Below are 21,625 nucleotides of genomic sequence, written 5' to 3' on the forward strand. Positions count from 1 at the left end.
GAGGCCTAGCTATCAACTTCCAAAGTAAAAACTCCGTGGAGTTCTACCTGAAACACAGGGGGTTGCCATGAAATTAGATGACATCAACAGCAACTGCTTTGTAAACCTAACTCTTGTCTGCAGTCCATAAAGCAGTTGAGCTCCGTCCCATATAACTCACATGATGATGATGTAATCATCAGATTTACCATATCAATTTTTAGCCAACCATGATAAATAGCTCATAATTCTCATATTTCCTGTCCAAGTTCCATTTTTTAAATGATAAAAATCAATGGTGACTCCATCACAGAGTTCTTGCTAAGCATAATGTGAAGAAAACTTGAGAGAGTGTTTGGTTTATTAGGAACTCAGAACAAATAAGAAAGTTGTTTGTCATTTGATTGAAGTAATGAATTTTATGATATATGGATTATATGCCCATAAAACGGTCTAAAAAATAGAAGAAAGAAAGGTGTGGGTCAAGGTTGTAGCCTCTCACCATATTTACTCAGTCTCTCTCCTGAGAAAATTATCAGAGAAACTACTAGATTATATGAAGAAGAATGCGGCATCGGAATTGGAGGAAGGCCTATTAACAACCTGCGACATGCAGATGACACAGCCTTACTTGCTAAGAGTGAGAAGGACTTGACGCACTTGATGAAGATCGAGGACTGCAGCCTATAGGGTGGAATACTACTCAGATGTAAAGAAAACCCAAATCCTCACGACCGGACTAATAAGTGACATCATTCACGATAAAGCACATGAAAGGTAGAAGTTGTCAACGATTTCGTCTTGCTTGGATACCCTCTTGATGCTCCTGGAGGCAGCGGTTAAGAGGTCAACGATCCACTGTGTGGAGTCAGGCTGCCACAGGAGACCTCTTTAGAATGTGGAAAAGGAAGGACATTACTCTGAGGGCTAACCCAAGCCTGACCCAACCCATGGCATTTTCCATCGCCTCTTATATATGTGAAAGCTGTGTACTGAAGAAAGGAAACCACAGAAGAATCAATGCATGTGAATGATGGTGTTCGAGCAGAATACTGAGAGTACCTTGGCCTGCCAACATAGCAAACAAGCCTGGCTTGGAAGAAGTACAGCCAGATGTTCCTTGGAAACAAAGATGGAGAGACTTTGCATGTCCTTGGGCCATGCTATCAGAGAGACTAGTTTTTGGAAAAGGGCATCATGCTTGGTAAAATAGAGGGGCAGCAAAAAAGACACTCAACAGGCTGAGAAGAGCCCATAAATGATACCTAGCTAATTCTCTGACTACGGAGTTGATCTTAGTATCCCAATTATCCTGGAGTGTTGAGAATCATTTCCTGCTCAGTGAATTGTAAGATTGACAACTTTATGGGCAAATAGAGAGCCTGATGAAGCAGAACTCTCTTTGAGTGAGGCTAGGATAAAGTATCTCACTTTCAAGTGTTGCCTTGACACATTCACTCTATGTCCTAATAAGGCAAATTCTAAACTTTTCTGAAGAGACATTTTTCTTGCCTCTCAAGAGGGAAAGTTTGAAGATAACACTGCAAAGAGAAGTAAACTGAATATTTTTTTATGGAGAAATGATAAGTACCGGTATTTCTAAAGAGGGGCATTATGTAAAATTCCATCTGGTTTTCCAATCCATTATGGCCTAAGAGAACATGGTGCGGAGGAGAGAGATTGGATACTTAAGGGTGAATGCTCTATCCAGTGCAGTCAAACATGCCCCTACTTTTTAGAACAGATTAATGCGTTTTGATTTCGCTCCACCCAGCCTTCTTGTGCAAACCTAACACTCGTCTGCAGTCAGTCAAACCGTTGAGCTCCATTACACATCCCCACTTTCCTTAGGATGGTTAAAAAAAGAGCTTATAAGACATCATTATACCTTTCTTGAAACATGATTTATTGCAGAAGAAAATGTATACTGTATTCTTGGACTCAGTTGGATTCATGTCATTTGTCTACCTCTGTGGAGTTCCTGGGTGCTACAAACAGTTAATTTACTAACTTGCTAGCCACTTGGTTGGAAGTTCAAGTCTACCCAGAGGCACTTCAGAAGAAAGCCCTGGTGGTCCACTTCCAAAACTTAGACATTGAGAACTCCGTGGAGCACACTTCTGTTGTGGTGCACAGGAAGTCACTCATAGGCTGCATGGATCCCCTGGTAACTGGTTTTTTGGATATCTGTTTTTTATGCAAAAGACGTTTATTCCTACACAAAAAGAGTACCTATGTCACAGTGAGTACCTACGTTACAGTGAGGACTGAGTGCAAACATATAGTTCATGAACTTAGCGCAAGGCTTCCCACATGATCAGTCTCACTTGTTGCAGGTATTTGGTATAGAGATGGCAGAACAATTTGCAGGGGGAAAATGGTAGATTCAAATGTAGCAGTTGATTTTATCCTCCTATAGGCCCATTTAAAAGTTCGATCAGTTTAAAATTGTTTAAAGTGAAGTGGAGATAGATACTCAAGGATTAAACTTCCAATGACTCCCCTCTGAACAAAGATGAGGGATGTGAAAAGCCGAGAGACCATGCAGTGGACTAGAAAGTGGATTATGGCACAGGTTGTTAGGTTAAAATCTAATGTCATTTGAACTCCCTTATTGGTCCGTTTAAAAGTCTTTCTAGTTTTTAATATTTTGTATCTTCTTTTCACCTGGGATTTTTCTCTATCTTATTTTGTTACTGTTGTTAGCTTTCTTTACTCTTTGCTAGTTTTTGTTTGTTTCTGTGTGTTTTTCAGTATATGAAATCCAGACTGGGTGAATCCATAGAGACAGTAACTAGACTAATAATTCCCTAGGGATATGACAGGGTGGGCTGGGGTAATGGGGAGTTATTAACAGAAAGTATAAGAAAGAAGAAAAAAATTTAAAAATTGACTGTGTAATGAGTGTACAACTTTTCTTCATATGACTGAACTACCAAATTAAATGTGTGGATTATATCCCAATAAAACTGTTTATAAAAAAACAGTTTTCAAAAAAGAGTTAAATGCCTTTTTGATTAAGCTAGTTATTGGGGCAAACTGCTCACACTCTAACAAAAATGACAAGTTTTATTATTTTCAAAAATACATTCAGTTGTCTGAATCAGTTTTTGATAGAACTCATAGAAAGATAAAATTAAAGTCACAAGATTACTTTAAGTGCATATGAACTAATAGTTATATTAATGTATATTTTAAAATAAAATGAGAATTATCTCATTTATTTAAATTATCACATATATTTATATTTGTCACTATTTTATATATATTAATTTTCCTGAAGTATATTAAGTTTTAAAAATTGCTTAGACAATTTGGTGAGGGGGAAAAATGTTGTACTAAATTTTCAGTGGAAGCAAAACCTTTCACTAGCATGGCATGAAAAAGAATTGCCTACCTGTTGTTTAGGTTTTTTGTTGGGAATACTCTGACATGTAAAATCAGTATCCTTGGCAACATTCCTATAGCAATGTGAAATAATTTTCCAGAAAGCCACTGATAACCTTATGCACAGCTTCGAAGCATTTTCAAAGACTGCATGCCTAAGCAAAAGAAGAACTTTGTCTGGTATAGTGCCAGCTGATGGACCCTCAGTGCTGAGGGCACGTGAAATGTGATTCAAGAGGAGCTGATTTCTTAGAGGGGAGGTGACCAGGGTGACTTAAGCCGGATGAAGCCTGTGGGAAAGGAGCCTTCTGCATCTTCATGTGCTGATGGAGCACGACTCAGGGTGAAGAGAAAATCACTCTAATGATTATAACCAGGGATGTGCAAAGTATGAATTTAGGAATATTGGAAGTGGTCAAAAATGAAATGTAATTCATGAAGATTGATATCCTAGGCATTGGTGAGCCAAAATTGACAGGTATTCGCAATTTTGAAAAAAAAATCATATGATTAATCTGCTGGGAATAACACAATCAAGAGGAATGGGGAACATCCATTATCAGAAAGGATTTTGCCAAATCTATCATGAAGTACAATGCTATTTGTGATCAGCTTATATCTATCAGTCGTCAAGGATTCAATTAATACAACTATAATTAAATTTTATGCACCAACCACAGAAACTAGTGATGAAGAAACTAAAGAATTCTACCAACCACTTCAGTGGAAAATGATCAAACATGTAATTAAGATGTATTGACAGTTATTGGAATGCAAAACTCAAAAACAAAGAGGAAGTCGTTGGGAAATATGGTCTTGCTGATAGAAATGAAGCTGGAGATCTCATGATAGAATTTTGTAAAACCAATTTCTTCATAGCAAGTACCTTTTTTCAACCATACACATGGAATTACCTAGATAGAATTCACAGAAATCAAATTGACTTCATGTGTCCGAAGACATGATGGAGAAGCTCAATATCAGCAGCTAAAACCAGACCAGGGACCAATTGTGGAGCAAACCATCAATTGCTCATATGTAGGTGAAGGGTAAAGCTGAAAAAAATGGAAACATGTCCACAGGAGCCAAAATACAACCTTAAGTCTAACCCACCTGAATTTCAAGAACCAAGTTGACACATTGAACACTAATGACAGAAGACTGATGAGGGTATCAAGACCATCATTCATGAAGAAAACAAAGGGTCATTAAAAAGACAAAAAAGAAAGAAAATATCAAAGTGGATGTCAGAAGAGACGCTGAAACTTGCTCTTAATCATGGAGCAGCCAAAGAAAAGGGAAGAAAGAATGAAGTCAGGACCTGAATAGGAGATTTCACAGGGAAACTCAAGAAGACAAAGACAAAATATTACAACGAAATGTGCAAGGACCTAGAAGTAGAAAACCAAAAGAAAACACTCAGCGCATCTGAAAATGAAAGAACTCAAGACAAATTCAAGCCTCAAATTGCAATCTTGAAAGATTCTACAGGTAAAATATTAAATGATGCAGTAAGTATCAAGAGATGATGGAAAAGACAGAGTCACCATACCAGAAAGTAGTCGACAGTCCACCTTTCCTGTAGGTAGCATATGAGCAAGAACCAGTGTACTAACAGAAGTTCAGGCTGCACTGAATGCATTAGCCAAAAACAAGGTTCTAGGAAGTGACAGGATACCCACTGAAATGTTTCAGAAAGCTGAAGAAGCACTGCAAGCACTCACTTGTCTATGCCAGGAAATTTGGAAGACAGGAACCTGGCCAACTGACTGGAAGAGATCCTATTTTTGCCCATTCCAAAGAAAGGTGACCCAACAGAATGCTCAAACTATGGAATGATATTGTTGAGACCACACTCAAATAAAATTTACTTAAGATCACCCAACAATGGTTGCAATAGCACGTTGACAGGGAAATGCCAGAAGTTCAGGGTGATTCATAAAAGGATCTGGAACAAGGGCAAGCATTGCTGATGTCTGATGGATTTGGCTCAAAACAGAGAATAGCAGAAAAAATGTTCACTTGTGTTTCATTGACTATTCAAATGCATTCAACTGTGTGGGCCATATTCACCTATGGATAACCTTGAGAAGAATTGGAATTCCAGAACACTTCACTGTGCTCATGAGGAACTTGTATATGGATCAAGAGGATACTGCATGGTTTAAAATCAGGAAAGATATATGTCATGGTCAGGGTTATATCTTCTCACCATACTTGTTCAATCTATATGCTGTGCAAATCATCAGAAAAGCTGGGTTATATGAAGGCTTATTAACAACCTGTGGTATACAGATGACACAGCCTTGTTTGCTTAAAATGAGGAATTGAAGCACTTACTGGTGAAGATCAAGGATTATAAACTTCAATGTGGATTATAACTTAAGTAAAGAAAACCAAAGTCTTGGACCAATAAATAATATCATGATAAATGGAGAAAAGGTTGACCTTTTCAAGGATTGTGTCTTTTTGGATCCAAAATCAATGCTCATGGAAGCAGCAATTAAGGGATCCAAAGATGTATTTCATTAGGTAAATCTGCTACACAAGACCTCTTTTGAATATTGAAGAGCAAGGATTTTACTTTAAGGACTAAGGTCTGCCTGACCCAAGCCATGGCATTCTCCATTGCATCATATGCATGTGAAATTTGGACATTGAATCAGGAAGACCTTAGAAGAATTGATGTATTTGAATTGTGGTGCTGGAGAAAAACATTAATAGTACCATAGACTATACTAAAAGGACAAACACATGTGTATTGGTAGAAGTAAGAACAGAGTGCTTCTTCGAGACAAGATGGCAAGATTTCATCTTACATACTTTGGACATATTGCCAGGAGATACCAGTCCTTGGAGAAGAACATCATGTTTGGTAAAGTGGAGAAAAATAGGCAGTCCATGGATGGGATGGATTGACACAATGGCTACATCAATGGGCTCAGGCATAGGGACAATTGTGAGGATGATACAGGACTGCTCAGTGTTTTGTGCAATTGTGCCTACGGTCACTAAGGGTCAAAGCTGACTAGACGGCACCTAACAACAACGATTGAAAATAGTATGACTTGGGTCAGGCACACCTTTGTCATTCAAGTGTTATTTTTGCTTTTTAATACTAAACAGGTCTTTTGTGACAGATTTGTTCAATGATATACATCATTTGATTTTAACTGCTGCTACAGTGGCATTACATCTTCACCCCAAAAGAATGAAATCTTTATTATGTTGGTCATTGGTCCAGTTGTTAAGATTTTATTTTATTATGCTGCTTATTGATACAGTTGTAAAGATTCTTTCTTTCTCCTCCTCCTCCTCCTCCACCTCCTCCTCCACCATCACCTCCTCCTCCTCCTCCTTCTTTTTTTGGTTACATTGAGACAGTCTAGACTGATGGATATATTCTTCTAGACATCAACATATAACTTATCTTGTGATTTTAGACAAATTGATATCCTATGAAGGTGTTGAAAATTTTTATCTATAGCAATCTTTGTTTCATGAATATTGAATTTGCAAGTTTGTATAATGGAGAATGGATAGTATAATCATTTGTTGCATTTTAAGGAAGAATAAATTTGATTGCCCAGTGGTAGTTTTATGGTTCTCAGTGGTCTTTATCACTTATAGTAAATGTAATAATCATTTCAGACATGTCACAAATTACTGACCCGACTGTTGAGCAAGGATTCCAACCAACTCTTGGCGTAGCTTTTATAACTATTGGGAGAACAAACACTTAACACTCCTTTTAGTACAGTCTCAGAGACACTGGAGTGAAGTTGTTTTCAATGACCATATAAGCTTCTTCTATAATAGAGTGGGACCTTTCTCTGTAATATCCACAGGCATCAATTCACCAAGATTCTTCCATTTCAAAATCTTTCCAGCATCTTAAATTCTTGTGAATTCATTTCACCTTCATAAAATCGTCTGAAGACATAAAATCAGAAAAGATGTTTCAAGTTCATGTGCTTGTATCCAAAGCACCTGATCCATCTATAAGTTCCAGTCAAAGCTAAGCTAGCACTCGCCCTTTAGGAAGTTTGCAGCTTGCTTCAGTGTCTACCTGTGGAACTAATGTGAGCAATCATTTCTGTTGTCCTAGGATGGTGCTGCTTCACTGGTGTCTGCTGTGGCTGCTATTACCACTCAGCTCAAGGACCCAGAAGTTACCTACTCGGGATGAGGAACTTTTTCAAATGCAGATCCGGGACAAAGCATTTTTTCATGACTCTTCAGTAATTCCAGATGGAGCTGAAATTAGCAGTTACCTCTTTAGAGACACACCTAAAAGGTATGCCCCCTGCAGAATTTTTGTGTTAAAATGCTCATAAACAACAGCTCCCCCCCCCAAAGGGGAGTAGACCTTTTAGACCTAGTTTAGAACATTTGAAATCCAATCTAGGAATAACATTTACAGTTTTCTTTTAGTACGAGGGAAATGACAGGGCAGTTATCGATTATTGAGAGGCTGCCGGAGACTGTGTGATCATGATCTCCTTTTGGGTAGAAAGGCGATCCTTGCCATTTCTTATCTTTTAGAAGGCTTTTTCTCATATTCTCAGGGCAGAAGGAAATATCTGAAAAGAACTACGTGGGTTCAAAAATGAAATTAATTGAATACATATGACTCTTTAAGGCTTTGCATTAAGTTTTGTAAGGATAATGTTTCTTAAACCAATATTATCAGATTCTGAGAGAATCAAACCAAACTGTGATTAAAAACTGGGTATTAAGCTCAACAAGCAGGAGAAAGACAAGGCTGTCTATTCCTGTAGAGTTATAGTCGGAAAAACACACATACACTCCTACGCTGTCCTATGTGTTGCTCTGAGTTAGAATGGACTTAATGGCTGTGAGTGAGTGAGATTAAGACCAACAATAATAATGGAATTTGACGCTCTAAACCCTCCCACCTAGTGGCCCAGTCACATCACCATCTGGCCAATCTGTGGGTCATCTGTTTTCCTATTTTGACTGAAGTGACCTGTTGCTGGAGTATCACTTCAGTGCGGCCAGATGAGATTGTCTGCTTTTATTTGAACAAATGCAATAGATTTGGAACTGATATGGCAACAACCAATAATTATAAATCTTTACATATAAGGGTGATTACATCCAAGGAACTTAATACCCTGCTCCTTACTGAGGCTGCATCTCTGAAATTAAGAAAAGATGAATGAGGCAGACCTAATATTTCACATGAATCTGAAATATCTACTGAATTCTCACTATACACATCTTCCTTTTGGTATAATTTTGTCTCTAGAAAATGTCGAATGAATCACAGCCAATTAAATTTTGTATTCGGTACCTGGTGGGGCATGAGAAAGTGCAATGTAGCCCAGAGGAAATACTGAAAGCCAAATAAAGGCTGAGCATGCTAGTGGGACAAGAGGAAAGTAAAAAGAAATAGAGGAAAGAACTAGGAGGCAAAGGACATTTATAGCGATATAAATACAAGTACACACATATGTAAATATATTTACATAAAATGATGGGGACATAGAACTATGTATATATATTTGAGTTTTGAAATTTAGCCTTTTCTTTTTAGTCATAGACAAGCATGCAAATTGAGAGCACATATTTTTTATTTGCTTGAAACTTACTTTTTTTAAAAAAAAAGTATTTTATTGGGGGCTCTTACAACTCCTATCACAATCCATATATACATCCATTGTGTCAAGCACATTTTTACATTTGTTGTCATCATCATTTTCAAAACATTTTTTTTTCTATTTAAACCCTTGGTATTAGCTTCTCTTTTTTACCCCCTGCCAGCACCCACCCTCCCTCCCTCATGAACCCTTGATAATTTATAAATTGTTATACTTTTTCATGTATTACACTGACCAATATCTCCCTTCACCTACGTTTCTGTTGTCCGTCCCCCTGGGAGGGGGTTATACAAAAATCATTATGATCAGTTCTCCCTTTCTCCCTCCACCTTCCCCTTCCTCTTCTGGTGTGGCTACTCTCAATATTGGTCATGAGGGGTTTATCTGTCCTCAGTTCCCTGTGTTTCCAGCTCTTATCTGTACCCGTGTACATGCTCTGGTGTAGCCAGATTTATAAGGCAGAATTAGGGTACTGACAGTTGTGGGGGTGGAGCATTAAAGAACTAGAGGAAAGTTGTATGCTTCATTAATGCTACACTGCACCCTGACTGGCTCATCATCTCCCCACGTCCCTTCTGTAATGGGATGTCCAGTTGCCTGCAGATGGGCTTTGGGTCACCACTCTGCACTCCCCCTCATTCACAATGATATGATATTTTTTGTTTGGGGTCTTTGATGCCTGATACCTGATCCTATGGGCACCTCATGATCACACAGGCTGGTGTGCTTCTTTCATGTGGACTTTGTTGCTCCTCAGCTAAAGGGCCACTTATTTATCTTCAAGCCTTTCAGACCCTAGATGCCATATCTTTAAATAGGTGGGCACCATTAGCTTTCTTCACCACATTGGCTTATGCACCCACTTTGTCTTCAGACATCATGTTGGAAAGGTGAGCATCATGGAATGCCAGGTTAATGGAACAAAGTGTTCTTGCATTAGGGGCATAGTTGAGTAGAGGCCCAATGTCCATCTGCTACTTTAATACTAAACCTATAAATATGTGCTCATAGATCTATTTCCCTATCACCACATATAAATACAATTACATATGTACATGCCTGTATTTGGACCTCTATAAATGTCTTTTGCTTCTGTTATATGTTAAATATTAAGGAAACAGATGGGTATTGGGCCTCTCTACTCAAGTACCCCCTCAATGCTTGAGGGACAGAAGGTGGGGAAGGGAGGAAGTAAATGAGGAGCTGATACCAAGGGCTCAAATAGAAAGAAAATATTTTGAAAATGATGATGGCAACAAATGTACAAATGTGCTTGACACAATGGATGGATGTATGGGTTGTGATTAGAGTTGTAGGAAAAAGTGGGCAAAGGAAGACGTCGGGCAGTGCAAGATATGACAAAATAATAATTTATAAATTATCAAGAGTTCATGAGGGGGCGGGAGGGGGAAGGAGGGGTAAAAATGAGGAGCTGATACCAGGGACTTAAGTGGAGAGCAAATGTTTTGAGAATGAATGTACAAATGTGCTTTACACAATTGATGTATGCATGGATTGTGATAAGAGTGTGTGAGCTCCTAATAAAATTATTTTTTAAAAGCATACAAAGGGGAAAAAAAGAGCTGTAAGAGCCCCCAATAAAATTTTTGTTTTGTTTTTGGAAAACACTTTGATTTTCTACGCATACTTGCTTGGAGTTTGTGTACTAGAACATTACACATGATGCATTCATATCACTTAATCCAATATAGCTTATCCGTAGTCTTCCAGTCTGCCAAACATTAAACAAACTTTTGTTCTGAGAATTGTCTTTAAAATTACATTATGTTTTTTCCCTTCAAAACCACATGTTTTTATTAAAGTACATTGCAAAACAATTACTATGCTCCCCCCTCTCTTCCTACCTTCATATGTCTTCATTTATTCATTCACTTTGTCTTTTTTTAAAACTCATACTTATTGGGGTCCTTCATTTACACAGTTAAGGTGACTAGCTCATGTACACAAAAGACTTACACGAGAGCCACCATTTATTTTCTTGTTTCACTGTAATGAACTTTAATTTCCCACGGTTCTTGTTGCTGGTGAGTCCATATCACGATCCCCCTGTGGGTTTGCGAAACTATGTTTCCAGAAGTAGAAGGCCACACGTTGTCCTGCAGAGCGGCTGGGGGCTCCCATCTGCCAGCCGTGCAATTCCCATCCCAATGCCTAACTTCTACAATTAGGAGGTTCCAAGTCCAAATTCAGGGCTCTCTTTTTAGGAGTCGGCTCTCTCTCTGTCTACTGTGGGGACTGGACACCTTTGAAGTTCCCAGGAACGGAATATTACTAGCCGGTAGACTAGGCTGCTCCTAGATATCACTAGCCTAGAGACAATTCTTCCTCTATTGTCATTGCCTTCGTTTAAAAAAAAAGTTTTATTGGTATATGTTTCACATATCACACAATGTGATCATTCAATCATATTAATCAGAGTTGTGCAATAATCACCACAATTAATTTCAGATCATTTCTTCTGGTTAATACTTATTAGCTTCTTATTTTCCCCCAACCTCCTCTGCCATTTATTCCCCTATGTAATTATTAATCAAGGTACCTCTCCTGGATTCAAAAGAAAATCATACAAATGCAAAAGATAAGTAAACAACAACAAAAAAGAAAGCAGAAAATATTAAAGACTGAAACTTTTAAACCTCTCAGAAGGGAGACCCCATTCTAACCTATACCTGTATCTACCACACTAGACTTTCCAATGCTCTGTCTGATTGCAAGCTTATTCACATTCCTGGCCTGTGTTCAAGAGGGGGCTTTTGGAGGCTTAATCCATTTGGGGACCGTGAATATGGATTTGGGCTTCCATTGTCATTCATAGCGTTCTGAAAACCAGCTGTGCATAATTGAAGTTTCGACACCATTTCCTCCCTTGGATTTTGATTTTTTATTGTCAATCTTCGGATCATTCAGGCTAGTGTGTGTGATTCTTCCATTTGGACTTAGTCGATGCCTCACTTAACTGGTTATTTTAAGACAAATCTTCAAGACCCCAGACATTGTTCCTTCTGACAGCTGGGCACCACGTGGTTTCTTCACCACACTTTTTCATAGCGCCCAACTCTTCATTGATCTCATTAGGAAGGCAACTATTGAGTAGGGTCATGCCATGTACACTAATTGTTCTCAGAGTTCAATGTGAGCCCCATATCATCTCATATATCTATGGTTTATATGTGTTTCTGATTCACTTTAAAGACATCATTGTCATTTCATGATAGAGAACATTATAAGTCATCCCACTGGGGCAGAAGATAATTCTATTGATAGTGCCACTAATTTAACCAATGGTGCAGAATTTAAAACATTATTGAGAAAAGGAAAATATGAAAGTATATGCCAGCATCAAACTGGAATACATAAATTGTTGAACTCTTAAGTTACCAGACACTATTTATGTGAACAATGGGGGGTTGGTGATAGGACAAAACTTTGAATAGTACTCATTCACAAAATAGCAAATATAATGTTAGTGTTCCAGGCAGCCATTAATTGGGCACCCTCAAAATAAGAAACACAAACCAAAGTCCAACAAGCTCCAGTTCCATAACCTTGGGATAATAGCCATCTGCCTCTTCTCACACTACAGGTATTTCAGCCTGAAGTCCAACAGTGTTTCAGTTCCTTAAATCTGTACCGGTGAGTGTGAGATAAAGCCCAGGTCACTTAGTAGGGTTTCCACGTTGAATCCTTATGGTGTGAAAGCCACCGTTCCACAAAATACACAACTGGAAGCAGACAGAGTCAAAGTAGACATTACAACTCAAGATGAACTTCAGAATAAAGTTCAGTAGAAACAGTAGAAAAATACAACTAAGAAATGCATTATTTATTTTAAAAATTCGTAATGCTGTATATTTAATATGTAAAGTTTTCTCTATATATGTGCAATTCAGCAAATTATTTGATAAGAATCTTCTAGCTATAGTCTGTGTAAATCCCATTAAACAACTGGATGTTGCTTTTTGCTAGTCGGTTCTGCCTCGTAGAGACCCTATGTGCAACAAAGGATACACTGTCGGGCCTGCGGCATCCTCAACATCGTTAGCTTCAACACATCGTTGCTATCAATCCACCACCTTGAGAGTTGTCTGTTTTTTGATGATCCTCTTCCAAGCATGATGGCTTTTTCCAGGGAATCGTCTCTAACATGGCCAGAGTATTTGAGTGTGTTTAGACATACATTCCAAAGACCAAACGCCATGGAGTGCTTATCCTTCAGCGTAGGCATTGTAATTTGGGGCATGGTTCTAGTTATTCATTATAGTTTTATGTACCTCATTAATTAGTAAATCCCTTGATCATATAGACCACATCTTACCATCTCAGAGTGTTCTCTTCCATGACAGCTTTCTGCATGGTCGAAAATAAATGCTTATTTAATTGTTAAAGTGTTCTCAAATATTCATTTATCTCTAATCATAAGTGGTTCAGTATGAACATGTTGCCCGAGAGGAACTTCCTCCTGTTTTATGCATGTATAAATTACATTGTAGAATGCAAGCATTGTTTTATTTGTTACTGGCCACTTCTGTCCTGTAGTTAAGTTACTGAGATAGAGTTGTTTACTTTGGGAAATAAACTACTTACTTGTCTGTAAAGAGAAGAGGAGGGAACAGATGAGCTTTCACATTAGTCAGTTCTGCTTTGGCTTCAGTTCATTATGCTGTTCACATAAAAACCAAACCAAACAAAAAGTTTCCAACACTCTTATTTTACCCTCATGATGCCGAGTAAATTCGTTTTACTGTACCTATTTCTTTGTACCATGAATTGGTTCAATGGTTTTCTCGATGGTTAATATCTCTATACAACCTAGCCAAAGAATCACACTTCCTCTTTCCAAGAAGTAAACTGAACTGGAAATGAAACCAGCTGACATCTTTCATTATGGATATTTATGGTACATAAAAATTTCCTTGCAATTAAATCATCTAACTACTTAGTTGGCATCATTGTCTGACTCCATTATTTTATAAACAAATTGATTTTGCATGCATCGAGTGTTCACATTCTTTATCCTTTCCTCTATTCCTACCCTCATCTCCAAATTCAGCTCTCAGTGGTAAGGGGTAGTACTCAGTTTTTCCCACCCATTTCATATCTTCACATAGAGATAACTCTGTCTTGTCAGGCTGGGACAATAAGAACAGGGTTAGGATTCTCGGATTCTCTGCATTAACTTAGTAATTCATTCATTCAAGAGTAGTTATCAAGCATCTACCACTTCCAGATGTCGATGCTAAATGCTGGAAATACAATGACACAGAAAATGAGCCTAAAGTAGGTTCATGTGGAGAAAAAATATATAAATCAAATAATAACACAAATATAGCTATAAATAGAGATAAGTGCCCCAAGTATAGGACTCTCTAGGAGTACCAGAGAATAGGTTCAAAAATAATGCTAATATGACATAGAAAGCTCTATTTAACAAAATATCAAAATGTGAAAGTTATTGTTTTTTGGCTTATGCTTCTTCTACGTCTATACACCCTGTAGAATTTTTCAGTTTCATTTATAGTACATCAAAATGGCAGTTTTGACATCTTGAGGGATGCATTATATTACTTTCATTGTACTTTGAGTTTCAGGAACAAAAAGACATTGTAAAAGGCAAGATCGGGGTTGTTGGGGCCATGGGGTAAGATTACCTCTGGAAATTCTCATAGGACAGCCCTTGCTACCCTTGAAGAAGAGTAGATACATTATTGTAATGGGAGAAAGAAAAGGAACTTCTAACCAATACAGTTTTCCATTTAATTAAAATTATTTTCCAAATAAGCCTATGTGATCATCTTTTGTCCACTGAAAAGTATCTATCAAGATTAACCCTTTGGAATAAAAGAAAGAAAAAAAATTTACATTAACCTTCTGAGCTTACCTCTCTGACTTGAATTTACCTGACCCAGCAAATCCTTCCAAAGTGACTGTCTTGGTTGGGTTTTGCACTTTGGACCATCTTGGGAAATCCAAGACTTGAACCTAGTTATGATTTATTCCATAAAAATGTCTTCATTTACTTCAGTCTTGCATAAAAGCAATATAAAAAGATCTGCTTTGCTTGATGGAGTAGGTTCATGAAACTTTTTTTTAACCAGTTGAGCCAAAAACTTACTAAGACCAAGAAGTTGCTTAAAATGGAAAGTGCCAAATCTTACGAGACCCCAATTTCACCAGCTATCATATCAATGATAACTGTCTTCTACTAGTTTGTTTCTTCATTCTTTGAAATTCATGGTCTTTCCTTTAGTGATTCTTTTGAGGTCTGTGATAGGTAGGTTTATTGTGCCAGCCTGGCCAATGAACACATGTGGGATTAATTGAAGGGCGTAGTGATAAATGACTAGGCAAGCCTCGCCTTTCTTGTCTCTTGCTCTTTGATGATGGACCAGTGTGTGGCTGCCTGGCTTGTTCTCTGCCTCAATTTGCAAGCTATACTACCTGTGGGACACTTAACCTGTGGACTGTGTCACTGTAGTTTGAGGTTCCTTCAAGACCTGCTTCACCACACCACTGGTGTATATATCACTTTAGCTGGGGACTGTCAGACCCTGCCATCTGGCTGATTTTTGGTGACCTGCTTTACTGTTTGCTGTCAGTGTCTGGATTGCTTGAATTGCCCTGCAGAGGACTCAGCTGTCTGCTTCATTTACTTGCACACTGTGGCTCTTGAGACTTGAAGGACAACCAGTCTTTTAGCTGTCTCGCTGAAATGAGTTGCACTGAGCCATTTGTACTGCTTTATAGACTAATTAGCTGTTTATTTCTTATCTTGTATCCATATATCAATCAATCTATCTATATCTATCATTATAAGTATCCTGGTTTTGTTTCTCTAGAGAACCCTGTCTAACACAAGGTTACTGCCACCGAGTCAATACTGACCAATATTGACCATATAGGACAGGATAGAACCATCCCATGTGAGTTTCTGAGACTATAAGTATTTGCCAGAGTAGAAAGCCCTGTCTTTCTCCCATGAAGCACCTGGTGGTTCTGAACTGCCAACCTTGCTGATCGCAGCTAAACATGTAACCACTATGACACATTTCCAACCTTCCTTAAACTAAGATACTGAGAAAACTTGTTTGAAGTTCACCACCGATCACAGAGACATGTTTTGTTTGGACTGACTTGTGAATGTACAAACTGGTAGCAATACTATTTTACTTATCCCCATCTAAGAGAACTTGATCCAAAATGCAGAGTCACAAAATGTATCCCAGGAAGTAGATACGTTTCGATGTTGTTGTGGCTGGATGCCATCAGGTGAGTTCTAGCTCATGGCAACGTTATGTACACAGAACAAAACACTGTCTGATCCTGGGCCACCCTCACAATTATCGCTATGCTGGACCCATCGCTGCAGCTACTAAGTCAACCCATCTCATTCAGGATCTCCCTCTCTTTGGCTGACTGTCTACCAAGAACATTCTTTGTAATTCTTTCCCAGAGACAAATCCCTCTGATTATGTGTCCGGAATATATGAGACAAACTGAGCATCTAAGGAACAGTCTGATTCTACGTTCTTCTGGTGGCCCATGGAAATCCCAGTATAATTTACCAACACCATAAGTCCAATGCAGCCTTTCCCAGTTTTCTGTATTTGTTGTCCAGCTTTCACACACATATGAGGTAAAACAATGCCATGGCTTGGGTCAGGCCAGGCACACCTTAGTCCTCACAGTAAGAGCTATGCTCTTTAAACCTTTAAGGAAGATTCTGCACATTTAGCCAACGCAGCAGGTCATTTGCTTTCTTCATTGCTATTTCCAAGGGCACTGAATGTGGATATAAGAAAAATGAAAGATTTTTCTCCATTTATCATAATGTTTGTTGGTCCAGTAGTGAGGAATTTTGTTTTCTTTACATTGATTTGTAATTTATACTGAAGTCTCTATTCTTTGATCTTTATCAGTAATTGTTTCAAATACTTTTGACTTCCATAAACAGAATTTGTGTCATGTATCACTGGTTGTTAATGAGCCTTCCTCAAATCCTCTTGTCACATGCTTCGTCATACAGTCCAGCCTCTTGAAGTACTTGCTCAGTAAATAGATTGAACAAAGTGAAAGGATACAACCTTGATATAACCCTTCCTGTTTTTAAACTATTCACACTGTTGGAAATCACTGTTTCTGGTCTAGATACAGATTCCACGTGAGCACATTCACGTGTTTTAGAATTAGATTCCTTTGCAACGTTGCCCATAGTTTGTTATGATCCATACAATTGAATGCTTTTGCATAGTCAATAAAGCATAAATGAACATTCTGGTGTTCTCTGCTTTCAGCCAAAGTCTATCTGACACCAGCAATAATATCCCTCCTTACACATCCTCTTCAGAGTCTGGATTGAGTTTCTGAATGTAATGCTGCAACACTTTGTAAATTATCGTCATCAACATTTTAGTTCCGAATGACATTAATGATATTGTTTAACAATTTCTGCATTCTGTGGGGTTACCTCTTTTGAAATGGACACACATAGGGAGCTTTTTCAGTCACTTGTCCAGGTAACTCTTTTCCAAATCACTTGGCGTAGATAGACGAGTGCCTGCTCCCTGTGCTGCATCTATGCATGGAAACATTTCTATTGGTATTCTCTTAATTACTGGAGGGCTTTTTGCCAACGCCTTTGATGTCACTTAGACGTCTTCCTTCAATATCAGGTTTTTGACCATCCACCGCCTATTGAATTGATTGTATGCTGACCGGCTCTTTTGAGAATTGTGACTGAATATTCCTCTCATCTTCTTTGGATACTTCCCACTTTATTTAAAAGTTGCCTATAGATTCCTTCAGTGTTACAACTTGAGACTTGATTTTTCCTTGGCTTCTTTGTCTGTGTGTTCTTTCCCTAACTCCAAGTGTGCGCACATCTCATGATCACACTTACTTTCGTCTTCTCGTTTTGTTTTTTCTCTCTTTCCTGTCTTTTTAGTGATCTTTTACTTTCTTCATGTATGATGGCCCTGATGTCATCACACAACTTATAAGATCTTCCTTCGCCCACTTTTCTGTTGTCTCTCCCTCAGGGAGGAGGTAATATTTAGACCCTTATAATCGGTTCACGCATTCCATCCCATCTTCCCTCCAACTTCTGCTATCACCACTCTCACCACTGGTCCTGAAGGGATCATCTGTCCTGGATTCCCTGTGTTTCTAGTTCCTATCTGTACCAGAGTACATCCTCTGGTCTAGCTGGATTTGTAAGGTAGAATTGGGATCATGATAGTAGGTGGGGAGGAAGCATTTAAGAATTAAGGGAAAGTTGTATGTTTCATTGTTGCTACACTGCACCCAGACTGACTCATCTCTTCCCTGAGACATTTCTGTAAGGAGATGTCCTGTTACCTGCAGTTGGCCTTTGGATCCCCACTCCACTCCCCCTCATTTACAATGATATGATTTTTTGTTCTTTGATCCCTTCAACACTTCGTGATCACACAGACTTGTGTGCTTCTTCCATGTGAGCTTTGTTGCTTCTGAGCTAGATGGCCGCTTGTTTATCTTCAAGCCTTTAAGATCCCAGGCAGTATATCTTTTGCTAGCCGGGCATCATCAGCTTTTTTCCCCCACATTTGCTTATGCTCACATTTGTCTTCAGCGATCATGCCGTGAAGGTGTGCATCATGGAATGCCAGTTTAATAGAACAAAGTGTTCTTGAATTGAGAAAGTACTTGAGTGGAGGCCCAATGTCCATCTGCTGCCTTAATACTAAACCTATAAATATATGCACATAGATCTATTTCCCCATCATCATATATAAATATATTTACATATGCACATGACTGTATTTAGACCTCTATAAATGCCCTTTGTCTCCTAGTTCTTGCCTCTATTTCCTTTTACTTTCCTCTTGTCCCTCTATCATGCTCAGCCTTCATTTGGGTTTCAGTAATTCCTCTCAGTTACATTGCCCTTGATCAATCCCTACCAGGCCTCTAACTCTCCTTGCCACTAATTTTGGATCACTTCTTGTTCCCTTGTCCCTGAGCTGGTCAACACCATCTCCTTTCCACCATCTCCCCTCTCCCATCGGTCCCGTTGTTTTCTCCTCTTCATGTGACCTTTAACACCATTTCCATTGCCATATTTTCCAAATTCAAATTCTACCTCTTTATTCCCACCTTTACTTATCCCATCAACAGTAATTATCTTAGACACAACAGTGTCTCTGTCTTATAAGAAGTATGACCAGAATTCTCTTTAGAAGCAAGAATGGTAATACTTCATCTTATATACTTTGGGCATGTTGTCAGGAGCAGCAAGTCCCTGGAGAAGGACATCATGCTTTATAAAGTAGGAGGGCAGCAAAACTGAGGAAAGCCCTCAATGAGATGCACTGACACACTGGTCTTCTTTAGAGGCATACAAATATTACTGTATTACATATAATATTGGACTTTAAACTAGATCTTGAGCAAGGTTGAGTGGTATGTTCTGATATAGGATCATTCTGGAAAAGAGAAAATTAATGGGGCACCGGTGGAGGCAGGGAAGGTATTTGCTCAATACTTAGGCAATCAGGGTGACTTGGATCATCATAGATTCATCATGACTTGGTTCATCATAGATTCTGGATATGTTTTAAAAGTGGAAACCAAAGGTATGTTTGATTGACTCAATGTGGAGTATAAGAGAAAGAAAAAGTCAGGAATGTCTCTAAATATTTGACAAGGCCCACATCTATAGGCTAGGCATAAAATTGGACATCTCCACTGACTCATGGGATTGCAGATGCTGGCAAACCTCAAAATCTGCAGGTCAGACTTCAGAGCAGAGACTTCTATGAGCTTATGTCCCAGGAATCAGTGGTTACGCAATGCAAAGAGCAGAGGGGTAAGAGCTTTGGTGGAACATCTGTGTATGTACTGGAGGCAAGCCACATCACCAAGGAAACTCTTCTTCTCCCAACTGATTGAGTGATAACCTAAGATAAGGTCAAGAAAGGGGTTCCATCACATTGTAGAAGAGCAGCCAGTCCAATATCTGCCAAACCTTTGAGAATTGCAGCCCAGCCAAGTTGACATATATAGAACACTGCCACCCCCTGAGCTATTAGAATTGTGGAGGTATCACTTACTGAGAAGGGATAGATTTCAGAAACGTATTTCTGGGAGGAAGAATCAGAAATTTGGATCAGATATCTTAAGTTGGCTTCTTCCTAAATATCAACTAAAAATAAGAAGATAGTTGCACGTGAATGTAGAGTTTAGGAAAAAGTTTAGGGTGATTATTTGAATTTGGGAGTTACTAACAGGTGAAGTCCCATGGACTGCCAAAAGAATGAACAGATCTGTCTGGGATGAAGTATAGCCAGAATGTTCCAGGGAAGCAGGGAAGTATCGCCATCCTAATAACATGTACTTCAGAAGTGTTATCTGGATGGACTAGACTGTGGAGAAGGGTGTCAGGATTGGTAAAGCAGAGGTTTCCGTGAATCATGTGAGGGCTCTTAGGAGATGATTGACATGGTGGACACAATGGGCTCAAACTTGGCAACTATTGTGAGCATGGTGCGGGACCAGGCTGTGTTTCATTCTGTTGTATATAGGATTATATAGTGTATAAGATTATGTTGTATAGAGGATTATGTTGTATATAGGATGATGTTGTGTATAGGATTTCTATGGGTCAAACACAATTAAACAGCACCTAATACCAACAACAACAAAGCACAGGAATTGTGAATCACAAACTTGTTGAGATCGCTCAGGGAGTGAACGCTGGTAGCGAAGAGGCCTCTTGACACATTCCCTGGTTCATCACAGTATTCAGAGATTGAAGAGGGAATGAGAAACCAGCAAGGGTGCATGTTTAGATAAAAGGCATTGGTGCTCAGTTTGGAAAGTGTGATGGAAAAGCACAGATACAGACGGAGGAGATACTCAAGGAGAAGAGAGGAGAAATCCAACCTGCTATTTTTCTACCATGGAACTAGTGAGCTACCTGGCTTGCCAGCACTGAAATCCTTTTTACCTTATTTACAAGATTATAAACTTCAGAAGATAATTAAATGAAATCATTTAAGCTATTCAGAGCAAGAATATATAGATTGTTATAGTTAGGCAGTATTTTTATCAACCTAGAAAAGTCATTTGAGGCATAACAGAAAAGCCTGGAAAAAAACCAGAGAGCAAGTATGTTTTTGTTTGTAAATATGGTTTTAAGATCATTGTTGTAGTTAGTAGTTGCCTTGGAGTTGATCCTAACACATGGCAACCCTCATGTGTGGAGGAAGCCTCTTCTGTAGGGGTTTCACGTCGTGCACTAAGACACCTGTCCCTGTATTCCAACCAATAACCCTTTGACTAGCAGTCGGGTGCTTAAAGGTTTGCTCCATGTAAGGACACCTTAAAATACCTTATTCAAAAGAAAAAAATAATGATAGATAAAAGAGTAGAAAAATAAGTCTTCTCACTGATATAGTGGTCTTTACTTTTTTTTTTTTAAGTAGGTTCGCAAATAGTGAGTACTTTTTTTTGGGGGGGGGCGATGAGTAAAAGTCTCTAGTGTGAACTTACAGTAGCATTTTGCAATGTAGAAATGTGACTGCGCTGTTACGTTGCAGAGCATGGCAATGCACTGGGCTGCTAAGGTCAGCAGTTCT

The 21,625-nt window shown here is 38.7% G+C and overlaps 1 protein-coding gene across 1 annotated transcript in view; it reads left to right on the forward strand.

The window, feature by feature from the left end:
- NDNF (neuron derived neurotrophic factor) overlaps window positions 1–21,625 on the forward strand; it is a 55,037-nt gene that overhangs the window by 29,646 nt on the left and 3,766 nt on the right. The window contains exon 2 of the mRNA XM_075544832.1: window positions 7,475–7,663. Within this exon, the coding sequence (XP_075400947.1) occupies window positions 7,476–7,663 (188 nt within the window). The 5' untranslated portion in view covers window position 7,475. The remainder of the gene's footprint in view (window positions 1–7,474; window positions 7,664–21,625) is intronic.

Source organism: Tenrec ecaudatus, chromosome 3, assembly GCF_050624435.1.
Source record: "Tenrec ecaudatus isolate mTenEca1 chromosome 3, mTenEca1.hap1, whole genome shotgun sequence".
Classification (NCBI taxonomy): domain Eukaryota; kingdom Metazoa; phylum Chordata; class Mammalia; order Afrosoricida; family Tenrecidae; genus Tenrec; species Tenrec ecaudatus.